The sequence below is a fragment of the Fusarium phalaenopsidis genome (genome assembly GCF_050370095.1).
Source record: "Fusarium phalaenopsidis strain FUZ10S chromosome Unknown contig_32292, whole genome shotgun sequence".
In the NCBI taxonomy this organism is placed as follows: Eukaryota; Fungi; Ascomycota; class Sordariomycetes; order Hypocreales; family Nectriaceae; genus Fusarium; species Fusarium phalaenopsidis.
Window position 1 is genome coordinate 1,020,222 of NW_028145410.1, and position 22,111 is coordinate 1,042,332.

The 22,111-nt window shown below is 54.5% G+C and overlaps 6 protein-coding genes across 6 annotated transcripts; 1 reads left to right on the forward strand and 5 right to left on the reverse strand.

The window, feature by feature from the left end:
- Positions 1-734: 734 nt before the first annotated feature.
- LRP88_04634 (SWIRM domain-containing protein) lies at positions 735-1,871 on the reverse strand (the record flags this gene model as incomplete). Its single annotated transcript, XM_083241206.1, has 1 exon — positions 735-1,871. The coding sequence occupies one exon, from the start codon at positions 1,869-1,871 to the stop codon at positions 735-737; it is 1,137 nt and encodes a 378-aa protein (XP_083102354.1).
- An 11,121-nt stretch (positions 1,872-12,992) lies between these two features.
- On the reverse strand, positions 12,993-13,967 carry LRP88_04635 (DUF1996 domain-containing protein; the record flags this gene model as incomplete). Its single annotated transcript, XM_083241207.1, has 1 exon — positions 12,993-13,967. The coding sequence occupies one exon, from the start codon at positions 13,965-13,967 to the stop codon at positions 12,993-12,995; it is 975 nt and encodes a 324-aa protein (XP_083102355.1).
- A 1,177-nt stretch (positions 13,968-15,144) lies between these two features.
- Positions 15,145-16,854, reverse strand: LRP88_04636 (uncharacterized protein; the record flags this gene model as incomplete). The annotated part of the gene is made up of 1 exon (XM_083241208.1): positions 15,145-16,854. The coding sequence occupies one exon, from the start codon at positions 16,852-16,854 to the stop codon at positions 15,145-15,147; it is 1,710 nt and encodes a 569-aa protein (XP_083102356.1).
- A 443-nt stretch (positions 16,855-17,297) lies between these two features.
- LRP88_04637 (MCP1 family protein) lies at positions 17,298-18,453 on the reverse strand (the record flags this gene model as incomplete). The annotated part of the gene is made up of 2 exons (XM_083241209.1): positions 17,298-18,088; positions 18,153-18,453. 2 exons carry the CDS (start codon positions 18,451-18,453, stop codon positions 17,298-17,300), a joined length of 1,092 nt encoding a protein of 363 aa, XP_083102357.1.
- A 167-nt stretch (positions 18,454-18,620) lies between these two features.
- LRP88_04638 (C2H2-type zinc finger protein) lies at positions 18,621-19,501 on the forward strand (the record flags this gene model as incomplete). Its single annotated transcript, XM_083241210.1, has 2 exons — positions 18,621-18,680; positions 19,001-19,501. 2 exons carry the CDS (start codon positions 18,621-18,623, stop codon positions 19,499-19,501), a joined length of 561 nt encoding a protein of 186 aa, XP_083102358.1.
- A 106-nt stretch (positions 19,502-19,607) lies between these two features.
- On the reverse strand, positions 19,608-21,824 carry LRP88_04639 (fungal specific transcription factor domain-containing protein; the record flags this gene model as incomplete). The annotated part of the gene is made up of 6 exons (XM_083241211.1): positions 19,608-20,061; positions 20,120-20,473; positions 20,530-20,861; positions 20,917-21,215; positions 21,270-21,726; positions 21,789-21,824. 6 exons carry the CDS (start codon positions 21,822-21,824, stop codon positions 19,608-19,610), a joined length of 1,932 nt encoding a protein of 643 aa, XP_083102359.1.
- Positions 21,825-22,111: the final 287 nt, after the last annotated feature.

Below are 22,111 nucleotides of genomic sequence, written 5' to 3' on the forward strand. Positions count from 1 at the left end.
ATCGCCCACACGCTGCCAGGTCGACAAGACTCCCCTCGGCACCATCCTGTGGATCCGAGGTTCAAGTAACCATTCAATCTCCTCCGCCCCTACTGAATATGCCCCCTGATAAATTCCAATAAAATGGTTCCGCGCTCCTCAGCTGCCGCTGGGAGGGACCATGTCACAAAACGCCGTACATGCAACCTCTCCGTGTCCATATACCCCCTCGCCCCAAACATTGGTATAGAAAGAAACAAGACTTCGGGGGGCGAGATGAACAGGAGGAGAACAAAATAATAAAAGGGGGAATAAAAGGTGGAGTGGTGTGACGTGATCGCGCAAGGGGTCAGGTGTATCGCACTCCGGGTATCATGGTGAGAATTCCCTAATGCTCTGGTGTATCGTTCAAGAACTGTGCCGTGATGCCAAGTAGTGCCCGTGGTGTCATGCAAGCAAAGACAAGGGAAAAGAAAGAAAACAGAAACAAGCCAAGACCGCTGACTGTAACCGTAAAAAGGGGGAAGACATAAGGAAAAGTGCCCAAATAGGGCAGCCAGCTGGGTGCACTATAGTGGTTGCAACTCCCGCCGGAAAGGGCAAGTCATCCAAATCGGATGAAACACGAAGCCAAGTCGCTAGATGCAATGCTCATTCCCGTAAGCCGTAAAACAAATGGTCGTGACTAAGTAGAGAGGTTGTCCCCAAAGGGTTCTCGGAATTCGTCCAGGTTTGGTGTGTGGAGTGAGTTCCGCTCACAGGTACTGACGAACCCAGTCGGCGTCGAGCCAACCAACCCGGTCAAAGGCAGTCCAAAGCTTGGAGGCCTTGTTGACATCGATCTTGCAAGCCTGCTGCGCATCCGTCTTGCGGAACTCCTTGTTGTTGCGGAGGCAGAGGAGTCGTCGCTCAAAGATGCGTCGCTTGCTGGTCAGGTACGTAGCGCAGTCCAGTCGCAGGTTGCTGGCGAGCGACACCTCGTCGGGGTGCAGGAGGCTGACATGAGGGTCGTTGCTCAGGTCAACAGGTTGTCCCTTCCAATCCACCTTGAGGCTGTTGGGTCGGTTGGGCAGCGAGTTCAGAGGAGGGCAGTAGTCGGGAAGCGCCCTGAAGTCCTTGTCCTCGCGGTTGGGGGCCACGACCCGACGAGAGGGCTCAGGCGTGGCACTAACACGTGGAGCAGGTCGAATGGGGCCGGTGGTGGCGGCGCCGGGGTGGGTACGGATCGGTCGCGGGGCAGACTGGGGCTTCTGGACCCGGTCGCCGCGCGCCCGGGTTGGCTTGGCGGCAGCAGGCTTAGCGGCAGGCAGGATGGTATGGTATCGTTGGGCATGAGCGCGGCGGTCAGCCTCAAGGAACGCTCTCTCCTTGAGAAGCCATGCCTTTCGGTTGGCCGTGTAGTGCTTCATAACCTGGGATCGGAAAGTGAGTGCGAGCTCGTACTCTTCGCGCTTGGGTGGGATCACTCCGGCGAAAGAGGTAGGAGATCGGGCGCGAACATGGTCGTCGACAATGCGGCGGTGATCTTCGAGTTCGGCGGGAGCAAAGAGAGGAGTCTGAGCAGGGCTGGAAGGGACTTCCTCGGCAGGGTAGAGAACGGGGTCCTTAACCTGGTGAGGAGGAGTGGTGGGAGTCTCGGTCGTCGACATCGCCTTGCTGTAAGGAGAGATGGGAGGGGACATTGGCATTGGGTGCTTGCTCGAGTCGCTCGAAGTCGCAGGCTTGCTGGTGTCGGACTGATGATGACCGTGATTGAAGCTATCGTGAACCTGGTCCGGAGGCGACATCAGGCTGCTGAGGTCGTACTTCTTGGAGGCCATTGAAGAGGCAGGATGGGCAGGAGGGCCCATTGAGTTGAGCGCCTGGGCGCTGTGAGGCGCGTTCGTCGCCATTGTGATGGTGTTTGTGTTGATTGATGGAAGTTGATGAAAGGGAGAAGAAAACAGAGAAGAGGGAGAGAAGAATGGAGATGACTTGAATTGAGTCGGTTTGTTTGACGAACTGTTCTTGTCGAATGTGGTGGAAGGTTGCATGGCGCAGGTATACACAGAATGTGGTTTGTCAGCCATGAATGGACTGCTGTCGCAGAACAGACAGTGACGTGGATTGCTTGTGGCGAAGCCCTTTTTAGTTCCAAAAAGGGACGGCGGACGCTCGCAATTAATAGGTCCGACAACTTTCAAACAAGCGGCCGACTCGGTGTGAGTCTTTCTTTGCGACTCGTTTGCGTTTGCCCAAAGTGTGTGTAAGTGCGCTGTCAGTGACTGGGTGGGCGCCTAGTCCAGAGTAGGCAGCAACGGGGCGGGCGAAGACTGGGGGGCGAGGGCGGCGAAGGCGGAGTTTAGGCCGGACAAAGTTGGGAGTGGGGGGGTGAGATCTCCGAAAGAACCTCCTAGTCGCTAGGTGAGTGAGATGTGAGGAGTAGCGTAATAGCGTAGGACTGTGGATTTAGGCGGCGGAGTTTGGGTCGGCGTTTGGCAGTGATTTGGAATCGCTCCGGGACAGTTTCAAGAGTGCAAGAGAGGTTTCGTTCTTGTAAACCACAAGAGCGAAAGGGGGGAAGGGGAAGCGACAGGCTTATTTAGTCCTGCTGGGCCAAGAGTGATTCGAGAGTGTGTAAGTGCACGTAGGTGCAAGTGTCAGTGCTGTTATGGGGTGATATGATTGTCTCGGCGCTCAGTAGGGCGGGGGTAGGGGTCCATTCAATGGGCGACAACCGTATGACGGGATGTGGTGCAGCGCGGTGCAATTGTCGCGACGACGGGGCATCCGGATTTCAAGATGGGCGAATAACAGGCACCATGGGCAGAGAGAGGCGCAATGGGGCTCGACACACGGCCGATTCTGAATCCCAGCGAGAGACGAGAAGGCCCAGAGAAGCCACAGAAGGCCAGGGGTTGTTCGATCTGTGGGACGGGCACCGTACCAGACCGTATGACTTTTGAGGGCAATGACTCTCGAGCCAGCCTTCCAGGCACTAGGTACGGCCGCGACCTGACGACTTTTGGGGGTCGCCCGAGGGTTTGATGATGTGGCAGAGCGGCAGCCCGGGCCAGGTTGTGCGTGGTTGTGACGGGGATCTGGGGACCTGGGGACCGCGGACGGGAAGCCGATTCGACTCGACTCTGATGCCTTCCAGGATGAATCCACGAGATTGTTTGAATTGGCTCTGGAGGGGTCGTGTTGTTGCAGACAGACCGAGAAATTGGCTGATTGGCGGTTTTGATTGATCGATTGATGAATGAATACTCAGTTCACACTGAGGTCCTCGCGGGGGGTCCAGAAGCAGAAGGGCAAAAGGGCAGAATGGTTTGCGCGCGTGTGCGCATATAGAGCCACACACACGACAGTAGATGCACACCAAGGCACGCAGGAATTGAGATGGCAGACACCGCAAGTTAGGCTTTGCTTTTGTGTTGGGGACAATGCAATACGCGTCAACAGTCTGCGCGGGATTGCAATGGATGGTTGCGGAAGAGAGAAAGAGGAGAGAAGAGGAAAAGGGGGAGAGATCCGAGAGAGATGGATGTCAAAACGTCTCGTCTCGCCTGCCTCGGAGACAAACCACGCCGAGAGCGATGACGGACCGTTCCCCTCAACGGTTTCCAATCGGGAATGGATTGGGTCGCAACCGACTCAAGCTTCCGTCAAGTTAGGGGACCTTTGGAGGGACCGCTTCTCGCAGTGACAACTGTGCGCGCCCAGCTCGACAGATTGATTTGATTGATTTGCTAACAAGCTGGCGCAGACGTCTCTGGGAGAGGGGGCGTATGTGGGGGGCAGTGGAACGAGATATCGATTGATGCTGATGATGATGCTGGTGGCTAAAACGACGCAGCGGGGGTGCGAGGAGATGAAGGGCCCATCAAGCAGCTGCGATGCTCGTGCGATGTTTTGAGAGTCGCAGAACGGACAAGAAGGAGGAGGAAGAGAAAGAAGAGGAAGAAGGCTCACAAAGAGGCGCGTCAAGGTTGATGAATGAATTTGCGACTACGGAGTAGGTACCTCCAAGCACTTACTAAACGGGCAGCCTGGGGACCTCCATCCATCACAATCAATCACTCTCACCTTCAGGACTGGACTCAGACACAACTTTGTGGCGTCCAGCAAGGAAAGACGGGAGAAGAGGGAGGGGTCAGGGGAGGGGTGGACTGGGGGAACGGCGTATGCGCAGCAAAGGAAACGTGGTTTCTCTCAACCAAGGCGAAATGTGACAATGCAACGATGCCAGATTTGTGATCAGAACACACCTCCTGTCTACAATGGCCTCAATGCCTGCCAATCGCCCAATTGACCCACTCCCTTCAGCGGCCCTTCAGCCCCCCTTTCCCCTTGCGCCAGGTTCCCAGGGCTGGACTGGCTCGTTCCTTCCCTCTCCCCCCAGCGACTGCCTGCAGGCTGCTGCACTTGGCCTGGAGGAAGGGTCTGGTCTGCTGCAGTTCACGGGCTGGGCTGAGCTGGGGGAGGAAGGAAGCAGCAACGTTCAATCCCACCTCATGCTCACCACGTATCTGCCTCCACGCTTAGCTGAGCGCATCACCTTGGAACAGGATTTTGTGATATCTGCTGCTTCAACAACAGTCCTGACCTGAAATTGGGGGGACTCTGGAAGCATTGAAAGAAGAGCAGTCCAATTGCCTTGTCCCGCTACGTCCACTCCCTCCATCTCAGCAGTCATGTGTGGTTGCGCAACCGAGACACCAGAGTCCAAGCGGTCATCAGGGACCTGCCATTAGCCACGGGAGGGGTGCGCCTGCCCGGTGACCATTCCCAAAATATCCCACCCTCTCGACTGAGGTGTGGCTGCCGTCTTCCATCTTACCTGTCTTGGTGTGTCGTCTGTGGGCAATGCAATCCATCCGTCGCGCGACGGACGGGAGACACTTACACCCCTCTTTCTCCTCCCCGTCTTTCAGCTCGCTCTCAATTGCGAGCCATTGCTCGACGCTCTTGGGTCCCTCGGTTTCGCTCTGGGGCATTGTCCAATCTCCTGCCCGGCCTCTGCACCAGGCAGTTGGAATTTTGAATTTGCCTTTTTCCGCGCATGCGCGCGCAAGCAGGAACTGAGCTTGCTTCCCGTGTACACCAAGCACAAAGAACCCCATGTCCTAATAGTGTGAGTGGAGCGGATGACGAAGCGAGAACGGACGGTCAAGAAGACAGTTAATGACAGTCGCAGGCAGAGCAACTTGAAGCGAGACGAGCGAGCGAGGGCAAGGAGCCCGAACCCAGCTCCAAGAACGCCAAATACCCAGCACCATGCCATTGACGGCCGGGCGAGGCGAGGCGCAACGGGACAGAGACAAGGCCCCCCAGGTTCCACGGGTAAATATCCCCACGGCGCATCCCATCTCATCCCACGGCTCATGATTGTCTATCCAATGGCTCCATCTTCAAGGGCATACTGCCAGGGCAATTGATGCGCATTAGTGGCCGCTGGAAGCACCAACTGCATCTTCACCTTGCCTTGCTCGTAACAACTTACAGCTAGGCGATGAGGCCGGCGGCCAGTCGTCGAGCCAAGCAACCAAGGAATTGGCGACGCTGGCGGTCCAATTCGACGCGCAGGCAGTTCGTGCGCCATCCAGGCCTTGGTATGCGACATGTAGGTACACATCCCATCTGGCCCGCCGAGCCATTCATCTCATCGACCGAGGCGCTCGTGGCTTGGTCAGGACGGGCAGCATCCACGAGGCCCGGCGCCAAATCTCCCCAACCCAGCTAGTTCCAAGACAAGTGTCATGGCCCATCTCGCTGTTCCTACAGAAGCCCCGGAGAGACGTCGTAGATCTGGGCTTGTCGGCGGCAGATGCGCGTCCCCTACATTAAACACATGTCCATCGCGTCGTCGATCGTCCTCCCCATCCCGACTTGTTCTGATGAGGCTTGCAACCTTGGGATCACACGAGAGTCCCGCGACACCATTATCCGTTATCTTGGCCACGCTCCCACACTCACTCGCTCGTTCCATCGCTCGGCTCTTGCGTCTCGCTCCGTCTTCCTCGTCGTCACCACGGCCGACGCCTGCTCTGGTGATATTGATCCTGTTACCCCTCCTTTCTCACGGTCTAGGACGAATCATGGTTGCTCCAGGAAAGAAGACCTAAAATAGGGGGGGCGTGTGCCCTCTGCGTGTGACGGTTCATGTCTTGAATCAGCCCCTCCTCTTTCACGTCTTCTCGCTGCCCAACGCCCAGTTGATCAAGAACGCTGGGCGCCAACTATGGGCTCTCTGGCTGGCTGACAGTTACGGTACGGTCTCTTGCTTGCGGCAGACTGTCACCTCACCGTTTGTCTGACTTGCGGTCTGGGCTCAGCGGCGTTTCCCCTCGGGCTTTGCCTCACCTCTGCTGCACCAGCCTCAATTATTCACCACAGCTGCACAATGGCTCCCTTCCTGACCAGCCAAGTGGCACTTTGTAAATTGACCTGCAGCTATTGAGCATTGACGCCTGTAGGTTGTACCTTTATTGAACTTTCAGGGCGGCACACAGACATATCGGTTGCCTCGACTCTAGTCGCCCTCCTCGGTGTAAGAGAACTCATTGACGGTTCCTTTGTGGTAAGCCTGTGGCTTCAGTGCGCTGCCACGCTGCATCTCGTCAATCGGTCCCGCTTCCGGATTTCCAGACCCTTTGTTTGGGGTCCTTGAGAGTTGCTTCTTGGGGAAACCCAGGGAAGTACCCCCACCGCGGCCGACGCGACGCCGTGGCTCACCCGATGGCCGGTGCTCATTTACACGGATCCAACGTCGGATGTTTGCTCGTCGACCCAACAGACGTGGGATCTTGTCGCGCGCAGAGAAGACCGAATTGGCCGCAGGCGACGACGGGCGCAAGACGCGGGCACTTGGCAATTGTCAATTGATAACGGCCAGCACAAGCGCTTCTCTCCAAGTGACAGGCAACGAGGTGACAAGGCGAGGCGAATTCAATTGGAAGTCTGTCGCGCCAGGCTGCGACCCCCGTGGCAAGTTCCTTGTTCCATGTCCCGTCGCGTCGTCGTCAATCATCTGTGGGCTTAATAGGGGCCCGCGTGACAGCTGGTCTGAGCCATGGAGCTTCTGGAGTGATAAAGCGCAGCCTGGCTCTCGGTGACCTCCAATGGAATTTGGGGAGGGTCTCCGAGTGGCCAAGAGTTGGGATACTTGCAATCTGACGGGCGGCCTCACAAAGTGTTTGGGTACCCAGACTGGAGCACTTTGGAGACACCGCCACCAGGTTCAGGTTGCTGTCCCTCTTTCCAGGATTCCAAACTCCAATGCCTCGTCGCTCAGTCATTGACTGCCCTGCTGCTGTATGCGTATACACTTCGTGCAGCATACCCAACCTCTGGGCTCTCTCGCATCGCATCCCCCCACACCGAGGAGATGTGAGTCACAGGATATGGAGAAGCAGGCTGGGTCTGCCTCAGAAGCAGCACTAAAAGAGGCCGAAACAAGGCCTGGCGCCAAGTCATGTCTGGCCTAGCGTGCTGGGTGTGCATGGGGGCGCACTCTTGCATGGGACAGGGGGGCGTGGGATGGGTGAGGGTGATGGGCATGGGCATGAGCATGGGCGGTGGGCTATCGATAAGGAGAGACTCCCGTCCCGTACTGGGGCTCTGGGGCTTCTGGAAGTCTTGCTGATTGGTGACCAGGGCGCTTGAGGATCGAGTTGTTGTCGATGGGGGATGGGATGATGGCATTTCCATGCCCGCCGAAAGCCAACGTCATCATCTCTCGATGACATGAGACGGACCTGTGCTTGTTGGACTCTGTGAGTTGCATTAGGTGCTGTGGTCCATGTGTATGTGGGCTCATAATGTGTGGAGAGGTTGGTCGGTCAGTGTCAACATGAGCACAGGGCAGACAGAGGACGGTACAGTATTGTACTGTGCTGGACTGAATGCGACAGCGCACCATCCAATGTCAGCGTGCGACAGCTTCGCATTGGACCTCGTCGCATTCAGGCTCTCTGGCGCATTACGAATTACGCACTGCACAGTGGCAATTTCAACTAGTTTTCGGCTTTTTCCATGAGGAATTAACCATGTCCATTCGGATTTGGCGGAATTTGCTTGATTATTTACGCCGGTCGACTTGAATGCGCCGGACACGGTCGGACTTTGAAGAATCGAATATCCGGCCAAGCCGAGTGCAATTGTCAGCAACAACGATAGATTGGCAAAGGAGCGGCAGGCAATTGGGTGCTACTCCGTACAAGGGAGGGCAATGGCTGTGTGCTCTACCGTTACTGTCTCTACTCCAAGTGTGATCACATCAGCAGCAACAAGAAGAGGAGATGCGAGCCGACCAGCCAGCCGAGAAGCAATTCGATGCAGCCAACATGGACTAGGTGGACGTGCATCCTCCAAGACGCTTCAGAAACTTGATTATGGATTGCGAATAGCCAGTCGCATTCTGCACGCCTCTTCTGTCTTGGGTGCTATGTTCGACTAGAAATGAGTTAGTATGAATTCCGTTCCGATTCGGAACGAACATCGGTCGGCAATGGGCTGTTTCTCATCGGAGTTTTGGGTGCGGGCAGAAAGAGTCCAGGACTTGGCTGTTCTCCCCACCATTCCCATATCGGATCATGAATCAGCCCTCTGGCAGGTGAGCAATAGAGGGAGCGCATGACAAGGCGTCCCATCTAGTGTTGGGACGTGCTTATCAGTTGGGCGATAGCAGGATATGATTGATTCACATGTGTAGGCAGGGACGAATGCAAGACAGACACACCAGCCAGGACAAAGGATGGACAAGGACAAAGAGACTGCCTCACGCTAGGCTGGGGACAAACAAGCAAGACACAACAAGAGGATGGCGTCTACCCTCCATGACTGCTCATCAAGGCTGGGGGACAAGGGCTACCGCGCTTCCAATCCCTTGCGCTGTGAAACGGCCCGCTCGGCGCGCGTACCCTCCCATCCATCCATTCCGTTTCCCGAATGGGCTGGCATTGACACGAGAGAGGGCGGCTCTGGACGGTGAGAGGACCATGGGAGGAGAGGCTCAAGGCTGTGTGCGTCTGTGCCGGGCTCACGAGGAAGGTCCCGTGAAGCACTTTGCTCGTCCCCCCTTTTTGCGCTGCTACGCCCAGTCACTTGACCGTTCTGAGACACTGGCGAACAAGTTTGTTGCTGCTGTGTGTGAGAGAGAGTTTGAGACGTGCGGCTTGACGGTGGTGAGTCTGAGCACATCAGCAGCGCAGCGCAGGAGCAGCAGCACGCAGCGGGAGAGGACAGGCAGGACCAGGGCCAGCGCAGGATCAGGACGGAAGAGGGCACCCGAGACTCGCGGGTGTCAGCAAGTCATCAGCATTGTCTCAGCACTCAGCAGCATCGAGCCGACGCCTGCCTTGCCTTGATGCCGCCCGATTAGCATGGAGGCGCATTCATCAATTCTCCCTCAAAACGGTTGTCGTTCCAAGCACGCCTTGCATTGACATGGAGAAGGAAAACCAAGGTTACGGAGCGAGTCGTGCAGCAGCGCGCAGCCCAGAGAAAGATCCGGCGCGATCTAGAACGCGACGGGCGTGCGTGTGTGTTCCTCCTGGGTTGAAAGACGTCATCGTTGACTTTGGTCTGTGTCACCCGGGGCCTGGCGCCCGGCTTTAAGTGGATGAACCCTAGTGTTGGCGTCGTCCCCTTTGTTGGTTCGCTCCGCTCCGTCTTGAACGCTACTTTGAAGAGTCAGTGAGAAACCCCGCGATAGCTGACCCGAGGTTGGTTCAATTGACTCGCTCGGAGGTTGGATTGAGTTGATTGACCTTGTGAGGATCGTTATCTCTCTTGTTGATAGTTTACATTGAAGAGTCACGAGGCCATTCAAGCTTCATTTAGAGCTGTCCCAGCCGATATTAGTCTTGTAAGTCTTTGTTCAATCTCGTTATCGCTTATCACCCCTCGTTTCTTTTTTTTTCGCTAGCCAGCCTCGGCTTTCGGGCTCAATCTCCCCCACCGGATCCCAAGCCTAGGATCCATGATCAATCAATCCTCCTTTTTTTCGTTTCTTTTTCTTCTCGGCACTTGTTGTCCACGGGGAACCGTTCCATCGATCCACCGTCTCCTGTTGAGGTCCCCACCACCCACCGTCTCTCCCTCACGTCGGGCCTCCGTTTCCGTTCTCGGCGCGCCGCCGTCCGTTCGGGAGGGCCTCGGCCAATCTAGACGGAGGTCGATGAACAAAGGTGCCCGCCCTTCTTTTTGTTCTCCCGGCGGCTAGATTCGGGCCGCGTGCACGGGTAATTCAGACAAAAATTCAATTCGGGAGTTGAGAAAGATGAAAAGGTGTGATTCAGCTTGAAAGTTGGATGACTTTTACTCTGTCGTGGGATCAGATCAATGCCAACCGACAATCAATGTCAGACCAATTGGACAGTAGGAGTAAGAGTGATAGCTTCACTCCCCCTCCTAATTGCTTCCTCAGCAAGCAAGCAAGCAAACAACAACGGCAGCAACAACAACAACAAGAGTCCCCCATCTCCACTGTAAACCTCTAGAACGTAGGCAGACCCACCGCTCTCCGCTCCTCTCGTTGAGAACCAACTCGACGACCCCTCTCTCTCTCCATGTGAAAATCGACTTCCGGCGGGGGTTGTTGTTTTTTTTGTTGACGGTAAAGAACAACGGCAACTTGCATTTTTAATCAACTTTGTCCAATGAAATACTCACATTGCACTGTTTCTGGTTTGCCCCCTTTTACCCACCCCTACTTACTCGGGGGGTTAAATTAATGGGCTGGAAATACAAGAGACGGTGAGAGAACAGGGCGGTCAAGGAAAGAAAAGAAACGGAGGAATAATACCGAGCGTAGTAAAACGCAAGGATTTTTACAAAAACAAAAATGTCAATTCCACCCGAAGCTGCAACTGACGTAGCCGTACCTCACATTAGGGCTTGGCTGTTGCTTCGGTTCCTGGGCGTGTCAATATCTGCTTGGTCCAAGGGCCCGTTTTTGCCTCGAGATGCGTGCCTTGAACTAAAAATGGAGAGCTTCTCTTTTCTCAAAAACACCCCCTGGTGATGCGCTGTCAAGTACGACATGCCTTCTCTCTGTTATGCCGTGGAGCCACACATATGTGCATGAGGATGCAATCTCGCTGCATGGATTTTATGACCCCAAGTCACGGGCGCTTGTTGTCGAAAGGTTTTGAGACCCAGGCTAAACCTCTTCTTTGTTTCAGATCGTTGAATGGTTTGATCTTTTCCTTCTTCTATTGTTGAATAATGCGTGTGTTGCATTGTTTTTCTTTGTCGATCTGCCATGTCATCACATCGTGGTGGCCTCAAGTCTCGCCATGCGCTCTCTCTCTCGAGGTGATGGGCTGAAAATGTATCCTTACAGCCACCCCCTGAAAGATGCCTCATTGTGCAACATGACCTGTCTGCCTGCCTTTGATGAATTGGCTTTCTCACTTGTTCTCTGACTAGCGGTGGAGAGCCCAGCCCAGCCGGCTGTGCCTGGTTTTTCTTGATGCTTCAAGCCTCTTGACCAGTCATTTGCCTTTTGGGGGGAATGCTGCGACGAGCTTGTACGTTTGGTGCCACCACCAACATGATGACTCTCTTTTTTGCTTTTCGATTCCTGGCCCTAGGTTGATCCCATCAGATCTCTAGTCGTAGTGCGTAGTCAGAGCTGGGGTAGTTCCAGCCGTGCTGCCTTGCGGTCAAAGACAAGCAAACCATTGGCTCGTGGCCATGACTTTTTGAGTGTGCCTAGACGCTACATCACCCAGGCTCCCGGATGTTGCTCAGATCCAGGGCCGACGATGGGCGTATCAGGGTTCGTCAGCATTCTTTTCTCCTTGGGGAAAGTGAAGTGGCGTTGGGCTGGTCTGGCGGCGATTACCATTGTTGGTTAACGTCGCGGCGCAGAGCTTCGTAAGTGCGACGCCTCTGATCGATGGTGGGAGATGCCTGCTCTCGTTGGCACAAAGGTGAGAGCTCTACCGGAGCTCTGTCCCCCTCTTTGATCGAGGCTGACACACTATCAGTATGCTGACGCGCAATGTTGCTGTTTATGAAGCCGTGTCCAACGCGTCGCTCTTGGACTACCACCACTCCGTCTTTCCTATGAGGACCATCGATTATAAAGTCCTCATACGTCCCAAGCGAGTACGATTGAATTGCTCAAAAAGCGTCGGTACCCATAACAGATCTATCGTTGAGTTGACCATCTCGATTGCCCTACTGACCGGGGCATATGCCTGCCTGCTCCGAGACACTTGTGCAGGACTATATAATCGGAACAGGCACCCAGCTTGGGAAGTGACATATAGGCATCTCTAAGCATATAGATAGCATTGCCGTGTTGGCTCTACCATTTCACCTCCATGAACGTCCCATATCATAGCCGTAGCGATGTTGTACCGCCCTTTTCGTTGTGTTTAGAACCACATCGCCATCAGACATATATTGACTCACTGTGTTTAAGTTAAACTAGCTATCATTGTTGCTTCTATAATCCCAAATTATATTGTCAATCACTCAAGTTTACCCGAGTCTCGTAACCATCCATAGCACCCTTTTCCTTAAAGGTTCAATCATGAGGTTACCATCTGCGTCTGCGAAACGGATGGAACCGGGCAGGCTTCGAAAGCGAGTCTTGGTTGACTTGAAGTTGACCCTTGACCAAGACAATTAATGTGTGTCTGTCTGTGGGAGAAGATGGGGCTGTTGTACGAACACTGGGGATATAGGTCTCTTGTATAGTTGTCAGTCGTTGACGATAGATGAGGCACATAGAAGAGAATGATACCAAATGGTTCTTTGTCTGCAACTTTCCACAACTATAACTGTCTAATATGAGAACCTAGTCCAGGCTACTGAGCTATCATGTTGGTCAACCCTTGAGATTCAGAGGGAGCCCAACGATGCGAATTGAGGCAAACATTACGGCACTGAAAGAACACCACATTGGGAGACTACGGTCTGAATGAATCTAGGGCTTTATTTACACGTAGTCATGTACAAGCCACGGTTGTCTCTATCCTGAACCATCCAGTCGTTGAGCTCGGCAGGCTATCAACTTAGGCAGATCGAACGAAGCGAGACTTGGACTTCCATCCCCAAGCAGAGACGTCACGCTTGCTCATGGCAGCAACACTCTCAGCATAGTCGCTAGTACCGTTCTCGGGATCAGCGTCCTTGGCCTCACAGGTAGGACCATCCTTGAAACCTCCAAGAGCACCGTTGACCTCAAAGAACTTGCGCTTGTCCTCGGTGGTGGCAACCATGTTCTGCGCAGCCTCCTCGGTCCAGCCGTTGATGAAGTCGCCGTGCGAGCACCAGGCGTTGCCGCAGGCCAGCTTGAAGGGCGCCTCGCCGCTCCAGCCGTTGGGGAGGACCTTGCGCAAGTCGTAGCGGATGCTGAAGCGCAGCTGGGGCATCGACTTGCTGCCCTCGGGGCACCAGTTGCCCGTGCCGTAAGAGCGGGACTTGTAGGCCGTCTCGAGGGTTTCCTCGTTGACGCACTGGGGGAAGTAGAGGAGCTGCTGCAGGTGAGTGCCGCAGGTTGAGGTAGGGAAGCCGTTCTCGCCGATGGGGACAGACTCGCCCTCGCACATCCACTCGACCTTGGCATCGGCAGGGACGTCGGTCTGGGTCTGGGCGTTGGCATCACCAGCAACCATCTTCAAGTTCTGAGGGATGGCGACCTCGGCAGGGGTCTCGCCAAGGTTGTAGTAGGCGCTGAAGCGCATGACAGGAATAGGCTCGTAGGAGCTTCCATCAGCAGTGTAGAGAGGCGTAGGGATCCAGTAGACAGAGAGATCGTTGGGGTTCTCGGCATTGGTGCAGCCCTTCTGGAGCTCGGCGCTGGTCTTTGTGTTGACAGTGACGGCGTCGGAGCCGAAGAACGAGTGCAGGTGAGACTTGCTGTACTCGCCGGGGAAGACGATGGGGTCGATGTTCTTGAGCATAAAGGGAGAGGCGACGTTGACCTGGGTGTAAGCCTGGGCAGCGCCAACGAGGAGGCCAGCGGCGAAAAGAATGGAGGAAGACATTTTGAGTCTGGGTTTGGATAATACAATTGGATAGATAAAAATAATACAGTTGAATATAAGTGACAATCAATGCCTATGAACGAAAGTGTAAGTAAGGAAAAAGAACGAATGTTGTTGCTGTCTGAGAAAGAAGAGCAAAGATTGACAGCAAGTTGCCCATGTTTTAATACTTTATCAATCTAAACGCCAAGCTGGAGAATCCTTGATCAACAAAACCCTTTTCCTAAAGATTCATCTCCGTTTGTTTCGCGCGAGGGCGCTTGGCAGAGGTAAACCACCGTCGCGGGAGCTCTCAAAGTGGGAACGAGTAGACGTTTTATTTGCGGAAGAATTGATACAAGACACGGCCTGGACGGATCTGTAACAAGGAGTAAATCCAGGTGTATGCTCATTGGTCAATGGCTTGGCCCGCTTGGAAACATTGAAACGTTAGACTCTACTCGAGATCCCGAAATAATAAGCGAGTCTTGAGTTTCAAGATCTGACCAACACATATGGGGCTACGCCTTGGCACGTATAAAGAGGTAGGTATTCTCCGGATGTCGTCCCCTGCGCCTCGACGACCCGCGTTATCGGTCAGTGTGTATTGCTCTCATTGACTGTATGTGATACAGCTTCATCTACGGGTCCCACTCCTTCTATGGAATGCATTCCGCTAAGAGAATGATCGTTTCTTTCTATTGCTTTCTGTTCGTTGATTCCAGTTGCTCTCTGTAATCCCAGAATCGGATCCGATGGCCATTGACTGTAACCTCCCTGTAGGCAGGCTCAGCAACGGGCGCCGTGAATTGGCGGCCTCCTCCGTTGTGCACTTGTAAAGTCGAAGCGGCCTTGCGACCCATGTCTTGGTGGTTATCGGGCTGATAATGTTTGCCTCGATTACATACATGGTCAGCCTCATGCGATGAGATGAACATGTACCCCAAGTGACGCGCTCGAGGGAGACGGTGAGATCTCCAAGGCTGATGGACTCAAGCTTGGCGTTGAAGCCTGCCATGAAGGCAGAGTCTTAGATTCCGAGCAAATACTTGGCATTGGATGCCGAGTTGCCGTTCTGTGGTTGGGGATGAGGTTCTGAAGTTGGCTCTCTTGCCGCCTTGGCCCTTCACCCTGGTCGACAGAGTAGCTGGATTGTTGGTGTCACCGCCGACGTATCTGTCAGCCTTGGCAGTCATCATCACGTAAAGTCGTAGACCATCAAGCTCTCGCGGCCGTCCCGCGCCTCCTTGAGCACGATGACCATCTCATCGTCGAAGCCAACCCAGTTCCTACGGTCCTCCCACTCAGCTAGGACTCGCGGAGGCGTCCGCGGTGGCGGGGGACTGTCTGCGTCATCGGTTGGCTGCCTAGTCGTAGGTCGTACCTCGATGCTGTTGCCTCCGACCCGTCCCTCTAGCTCCCACACGCGAATCTCGTCGCCTCGCGTGCTGATACTCACGGCCTTGCCCCGGGGCGTGATCTCAGCGTCCGAGATGCCCGACGTGTGGCCCCAGAGGCGGATTGGCGGGGAAAGGGAGAGGGACGTCGCCGTCGAGGTACAGAGGTGTAGGACTAGCGTGTTGTCAGGGAGGGTGGCGAGGAGGTACGGGTGGCTGTAGCAGAGCGTCGTGAGCTTCGGGGAGAATGTGATAGGCAGCGTCGAGGCGAGGCGGGAAGTGATCTCGTCGTTGCCTGAGGGTGATGGCTTGATGAGGAGGTCCTGCACGCCAATGCACCAGCCGTCACGCACCGAGAAGGTGTATGCGATGGATGCGCTCACGGAGGACGACATGCGACGGATGGAGAGGGCCAGAGGGAGGTGTGTAGTGTGCGACCTAAGTGATGTGAGGAGGTAGGGAGGTGGGAGGTGCCCCTGTGTCACCTTCGCATCTTGAGGTTTCGTATGTTCGTAGGATGAGGCGCTCGTCGGGTTCGATCTGCTCGTCGAGTCGTCGCCGTCGGTATCGTCTTCTCCGCTTGTTTCTCTGTCGGCTGCCGGCCGATTGAACGTATAAAGCGATATCAAGCCTGCGCTCGTCGCTGTGAGCACGTACGGGTGTCCGCATGCCACCGCGACAAGCTCTCCATTGCAGCTCTTCTCGTGCCGATATCGTCTCGTCAACTCTTTGCGCTTGGGATCCAGTCTCCATATTCCGAAGCCACCATCTGCGAATCCGACCACAATGTCCACCAGGTTGCCTGAGCCACACTCGTCTACCGCCAATGATGCCGGCGCACTCTCGCTGCAGTCGTCGTTTTCGTAGAGGTCGATTTGCGCAATCGGTCGCCGTGTTCGCAGGTCCCATGCGCGCAGTCCAGATTCCGAATCGGCCGTTATCGCGATACCTTCGACCACCTTAACCAGCGTTCTCTTTTGTCCGCCGCTGTCCCCTGAAGCATCTCGTACGCTGACTTCTTCTACTGCGCACTTGCCTCTAGCCCAGTTGTGTCGCAGTTTGTATTGTCTCTTCCAGTCCACGCCCTCGGTTACGTTGCTGAGCGCATCGTCTTGCCCGACGTCCACTACTCTTCCCTTCCGTCCATCCGCCCACACGGCCCGTCGCGCAGAGTACTGTAGCCTAGTTCCTCCAGCTGCACCACCTCGAAAGCCGGGAATCCGTAAAGCTCGTGGGAGAACGAAGCGCTCATAGTAGTGCTCGCGCCAAAGATGCGGATCTGAACAAAGACGATAGAGACGGCGGGAGGTGGGGGAGATGGAGAGAAGCTCGGAGGAGGACAGGAAGGAGAGGATTCGTAGGAGTAGCTCGGACGATATGTTGGTCAGTATATCGCGAGAAGGCGGGTCGTAGGCTCTTGGCGCAAGACGAATCCGTTTCGAGGGTTGAGCTATATCGTCGCTGAGCGGGGAGCTTCCCTCGGCGGGCGGAAGCTTTCGCTTTGGAGGCATGCCGGGCAGATCGTCTAGCGCTGTGCAGGGCAAGCCTGCGAACAGCTAAGAAGGCCGAGTGGTAAAATTAGAAAGTCAAGCTGGAAACGTGGTGTTGCAGATGTGAGGGTTTAAGGTTGATTGGAAATGTCGGTGGCGATGGTAGGTTCGGTGGTTGACCGGAGACTACCCTGTACTCGGCGATCTGACGGGAAGTGCTGCCTGATGATCGCCCACCCAAGGGGTGAGACAAAGGCAAATAGGCATGCGTTCATGAATGGTATATATCAATTTTAAGCTATGATCATGTCCAATTTACTCTAATCGACATATATTCTTCCTCCTCTTCTCTCCATCGTCTTGACTGTGGGTATTTCCATGATGCGCATACCGATGTTGAATCCCAAGATATCTCTGTGTAAATGACCCAAACTCCATCCCAAATGCTTCGTCAGTTTTTGTTTTTATAGTCCAACAGCTGCAAAAATCTCGTCGTACACCCTGCCAACCCAGCCTTCCGTAAGGCCTCCCTTTGCGACAACTCCTAGGCCTCCGACCGCCCATAGGGCAGCAAAAGATATCGCCACACCGTGGAGAGCGGTATATCTCCTTCTCTTCTGCGTCCTGACTTTCTTGTTTATGGTCATCGATCCGGGTCCCCAGACTGTCTTTGTCGACGGCGCTAAGCCGAGCCACTTGGCCTGTCCCCAGATCATATGACTGCATCCAACGCCAAGGAGGCCAATATAAGAGAACCAAGCAACGGCAGGGTGTCGAGCGAAACCATGGGCGATGTAGGCCAGGCCAATGTTGGAGCTGTCACCCTCGACGTGCAATGGCAAAAAGCGGTTGACAAAAACGTGGGCAGCGAAGAAGGTAGAAAAGACGTAGCCGGATATCGAAATGTTGCTCAACGCCGGCCATGGTGATGCGGATTTGGCGCTCTTGGGGTCCTCAAGCTCTGTCCTTGACCGATGGAGCGCATACATTCCCGGTGTAGCAGCGCCGTACCGCTTCATGTTCTGCGACCTCCTCAATAGACGAAGAGCAATTCCAGAACCGACATGTGCTATCACAGGCAGGGCGACCAGGATGGGTTCGGTAAGCGAGGTCTGGTAGATCTCGCGAGTCATGAGGAGATAGGTCTCGGAACCGGCGACAGATCGTGTGATGGCGGGGATGAGGGAGACGTTGGCGAGATGGAGCGAGGTGAAGATACCCATTGCGTAACTCGAGAACTTTTGAATCCGCATGACTGGCGTGGAGTTAGCAATGGGTTGTATTCACAGTGTACCGAGGGGGTAAATCAAAGAACTCACGATAGAAGATGGGACCAGGACCTGTAGCAGTACCAGATGAAGTGCTGCTTGCTAGGTTTGCGCTTGAGCTCAAGCCTGGAGCACCAGTTGAAGGAGCCTTGATTGAAACTGCACTGCCCTCCATATCGTCCGAATCCACGAGTTCATATCCATCATCGCTTCCTCGGGGCGGTGGACCGAGATCTCGGCGGCTCTCATCGGCATCTACTGGCGGCGAGTCTACCGGCGTGGGATCAAGATGTTGGAGAGGCAGGTAGCCTGCTAGCGAGTCTCGAGAATCGGGGGATTGGTCGGCGTCCATGGTGCAACCATACCCAACCGAGGAGGAGCGGGTGTTTTTGCAAGACAGAAATCAAGAAGGACAACGGACTTTGGTGGGGAGGATGGGAAGAAATGATGACGGCGCGTGGGATGGGAAGACGTTCCTTCCAGTTGGGATTAGCGCCTCAACGCCCAGAGGAAACGGGGATGTTCCCTAAACTCTGGGGCAACTTGTTCTGGAAGGCCCCTGCCAGATGCCCCTGGACAGTGACGTTGAGGCGGTCCCGGGGACCTTGGCACCTTCCGTACGGTCAGCAACACCCGCTGAGTGTCGATTGGTTAAGTGCAGCTGGATCAAAGTTTTACCTAAAATGGATTAGCGCACACCGTGTTCGGAGCTCATCTTAGATTCAAGCATGTGGGATCCATCATTTGAACTTCACTTATTAATACTACGTTGTACAAGTTTCGCATAGATCTCTGCGCGCTCCCGGAATACCCTATCGGCTTGCCGCTTTCCGATATCTTCATCATGCCTCCAGTAAGTTATTGTTTGTCTTCTGAGGACCCCTTGTTGACGCGTTCAGCGACACCAAACCCTCCCGCCAGCGCAAACCTCATCAGCGCGCGAGGCCCAAAAGTCCTTCTATTGCCAACTGTGCTCCAAAGGATACTCTCGCATGAATGACTACGAGGCGCATCTCAGTAGCTATGACCACAGCCACAAGCAGCGCCTCAAGGACATGAAGGCCATGGTGCGTGATCCAAACGCGGGTTCACGTGCGCGCAAGGCCGAGGCCAAGGCAGACGGCCTCATCAGCATCAAACTCCCTGGTCAAGAAGGAGCCAATGGTAACAGTGGAGGTGGAGGAGGTTTTAAGAAGGGCGGCTTCAAGAAGAGTGGCTTTAAGAGCGCCTTCACCAAGGTTGAGGGCAGTGCATCAGGAACGTCAGTGGAGAAGCCCAAGCCAACTAACGTCCTTGAGCCTGCTCCGACAAACCCAGGTCTTCAGAAGAATCTGTCTGCAGAGAGCGATACCGAAGATGAAGGCTACGAAGTCTATGATCCTAGGTTCCCTACGGATTAAGCCATCCCCATCCACGAACACTTCACCAACATGAACGGATACGGACTATCGTCACGACCAGCCGAGTTGAGAGTTGAGAGCCTTCTATTTCGCTTGAACCTGCTCTTCACATTTGTCCGGGCCACTGAGGTCCGCCTATCTGGTTTATATCCTCTTCCAATAGCCCAAGCAGGTTCCGGCTTCCCGACATCCAGTCCGCCATTTGCGCAACCTGCGAGCCCTCATGGAACACTGCGTTGGGATCGTTCGCGGTATTCATGGCCTGTTGATCCACCGTTGGCATGAAACCGAGCTGGCTCAGATACACCTCGAACTCATCTCCGATGGGTACCATTGCCTGGTCCTCTTGCTGCTGCGACTTGGCCTCGACATATAGCGCTGCCACGTTGCTCATGACATGACAGAGTCTGAATAGCTTCGTCATAGTCTCGGACGAGTCGACAGCCTCCGCAATGGATGCGGCGAACTTGTTTAACAAGTCAAGATCTTCTGCTGATAGTGACTCGATGACATAACAGAAGAGGACAAAGAAGGGAGCAAACGGAGTCAACACCAAGTTCCTGCAATAGTTGTCAGCAAGATCCAGAGGAAAACGAGCCGTAGTCAGTTAGAACATACCAATGGACATAAATGGTCTTGGCATTTGGGTCCTTTCGAACCATTTCCATACACGCCAGGTGCGTGTGTACTGCCCTTCGCGCACTTTCAACACATTCGTCGCAAAAACGGCTGATAGAGCCCTCTGGGGCGGGGATCGCTCGATATATGAGCGTCATGGTTGAAAGTAGCTGTACCTCGTCGCCCTTGACGTGGACATCGACAAGAGGCGACGCTCCTATCTTTTCCAGTGAGGCGATGGCCAGGTCTCGGCTTTCAGTCGCTTCCGCCACCACTTGACGACACTCGGTTGCTAGCAACCGGGCTCTTTCGACAATGACTGCCTGTGGTTGTGCTAATGCTGCCGGGCAAAATCTGTTTCATGTCAGTTGTAGCTTCGAATGGGGAGTCATGTGGTAGGAGTCTCATACAATTGCTCATATACTCGACCCTGGAGTGTTGCGGCTTTGAGCCACATGGTGGCAATGGCCTTCGTCTCCAGGCTCAGTATGCCCTCAAAGTTAAAGGTACGAGGGATATCGATATCCCAGTCCTGGATTACAGGGGCGCGGCCTAGCCGTATACCCAATGCCTTGTCCGTTGTGTAAATGTACCAGAACAAGATACCCTTGACACTAGATCCTTCTGGGTCGCGGGATGAGTGTTCCTTTCGGTGGAAACCCGCTGTGAGACATAGTTGAGCTGCAGCACTATTCAGATGCCAGGCCACAGACGGCCTGCATACGTCAATGGCATATAGGGTCTGTCGCTTGGTCAGTATACTTGAGACATGCTCAGCTTGCAATGCTTCAACTTACACCCAATAAAAGAGCCTGGACAGTTTCGATCTTGGCAGACATGAAGAGCGAAACGTTTGCTAGGGCAGTCTCGAGGTTGACTCGACATGTATGAAGGTACGAGACGAACTCTTCCTTGACGACTTCATTATCGGTCAACGTGTGTTGCTCCAAGAACAAGTAATAGAGACCAGCGTTGACAATGATAAAGGCGGAGTCGGAAAAGTCCTCGGTGGGGAAGTAGACCATACGGCAAAGGTTGGAAAAGTCACTGATGCCCACAAAATAGCAGACAAAGGTGAAGAGACCTGGTGGAGATGCTGGGTCGATGGGTTAGTAGAAGGGATTATATTAGGAGAGGCGGGCTGGAGTACCTCTGATGCGTTTGAGAAGAGAGACTACAACGTCCATAGGTGGCATCCGAAGCTGGACTAGGCCACCCTGTGGAATCGGCTGTTGGAGAGGGAAGCGAGGACCATGGCTGATAGACTGGCGGTTCTGAAGCTCTGCTAACTGTCTCAGGTTGGTGAGAGCCTCCCACATCTTGGGGCTGACATCTTGCAGCGAGGTCCGCTCAACGGCGTGTTCAAGGAACTCGCTGGCAAAGTTGGTCTGTTGGGCGATGACCGAGTCACCGCCAAATGCGGATTCATCGTCGGAGCTTTCGAAGCCCACAGTGGAGGCGGTAGTTGTACCAGGCTGCACAGAGGACTGCTGAGGAGTTACAGGGAATTGGATGTTGCTTGCGGGGGTGGAAACGGGCCGCTGTGCTAGATCCCGGAGGATACCCTCGATACTGCCGAGACGAGTCTCAATCTGGTCGATCTTGCGCTCACTACAGGGCACCCAAGCCTCGGGTCAGCAACTGGTATTATCTGGTTGGTCCTGGGTACGCGTATGGGGTGACGTTTCGTGGGGTATAAAGTCATGGGTGTAGATAGAGATGGGTGGAGGAGGTATGGGGGGGACCAACTATTGGGACGAGATCAGGACTCGTTGCCGAGGCTCTTTGGGTCTCTGGCCAACGCCAGTAGATGTACAGGATCTCTTGGCGATTCGACAGTTGGAACAAGGCCAGTCTTTATCGCAGCGGATCTATTACATGCAGTCTGTGTTATTCCATCTGCTCGTGTGATCTACGCTGCCTCTCTAACGAAGCAGCAGATAGACTTGACATGTCTAGGTAATGCTTACCTTTCTCATACGGCATTGATCA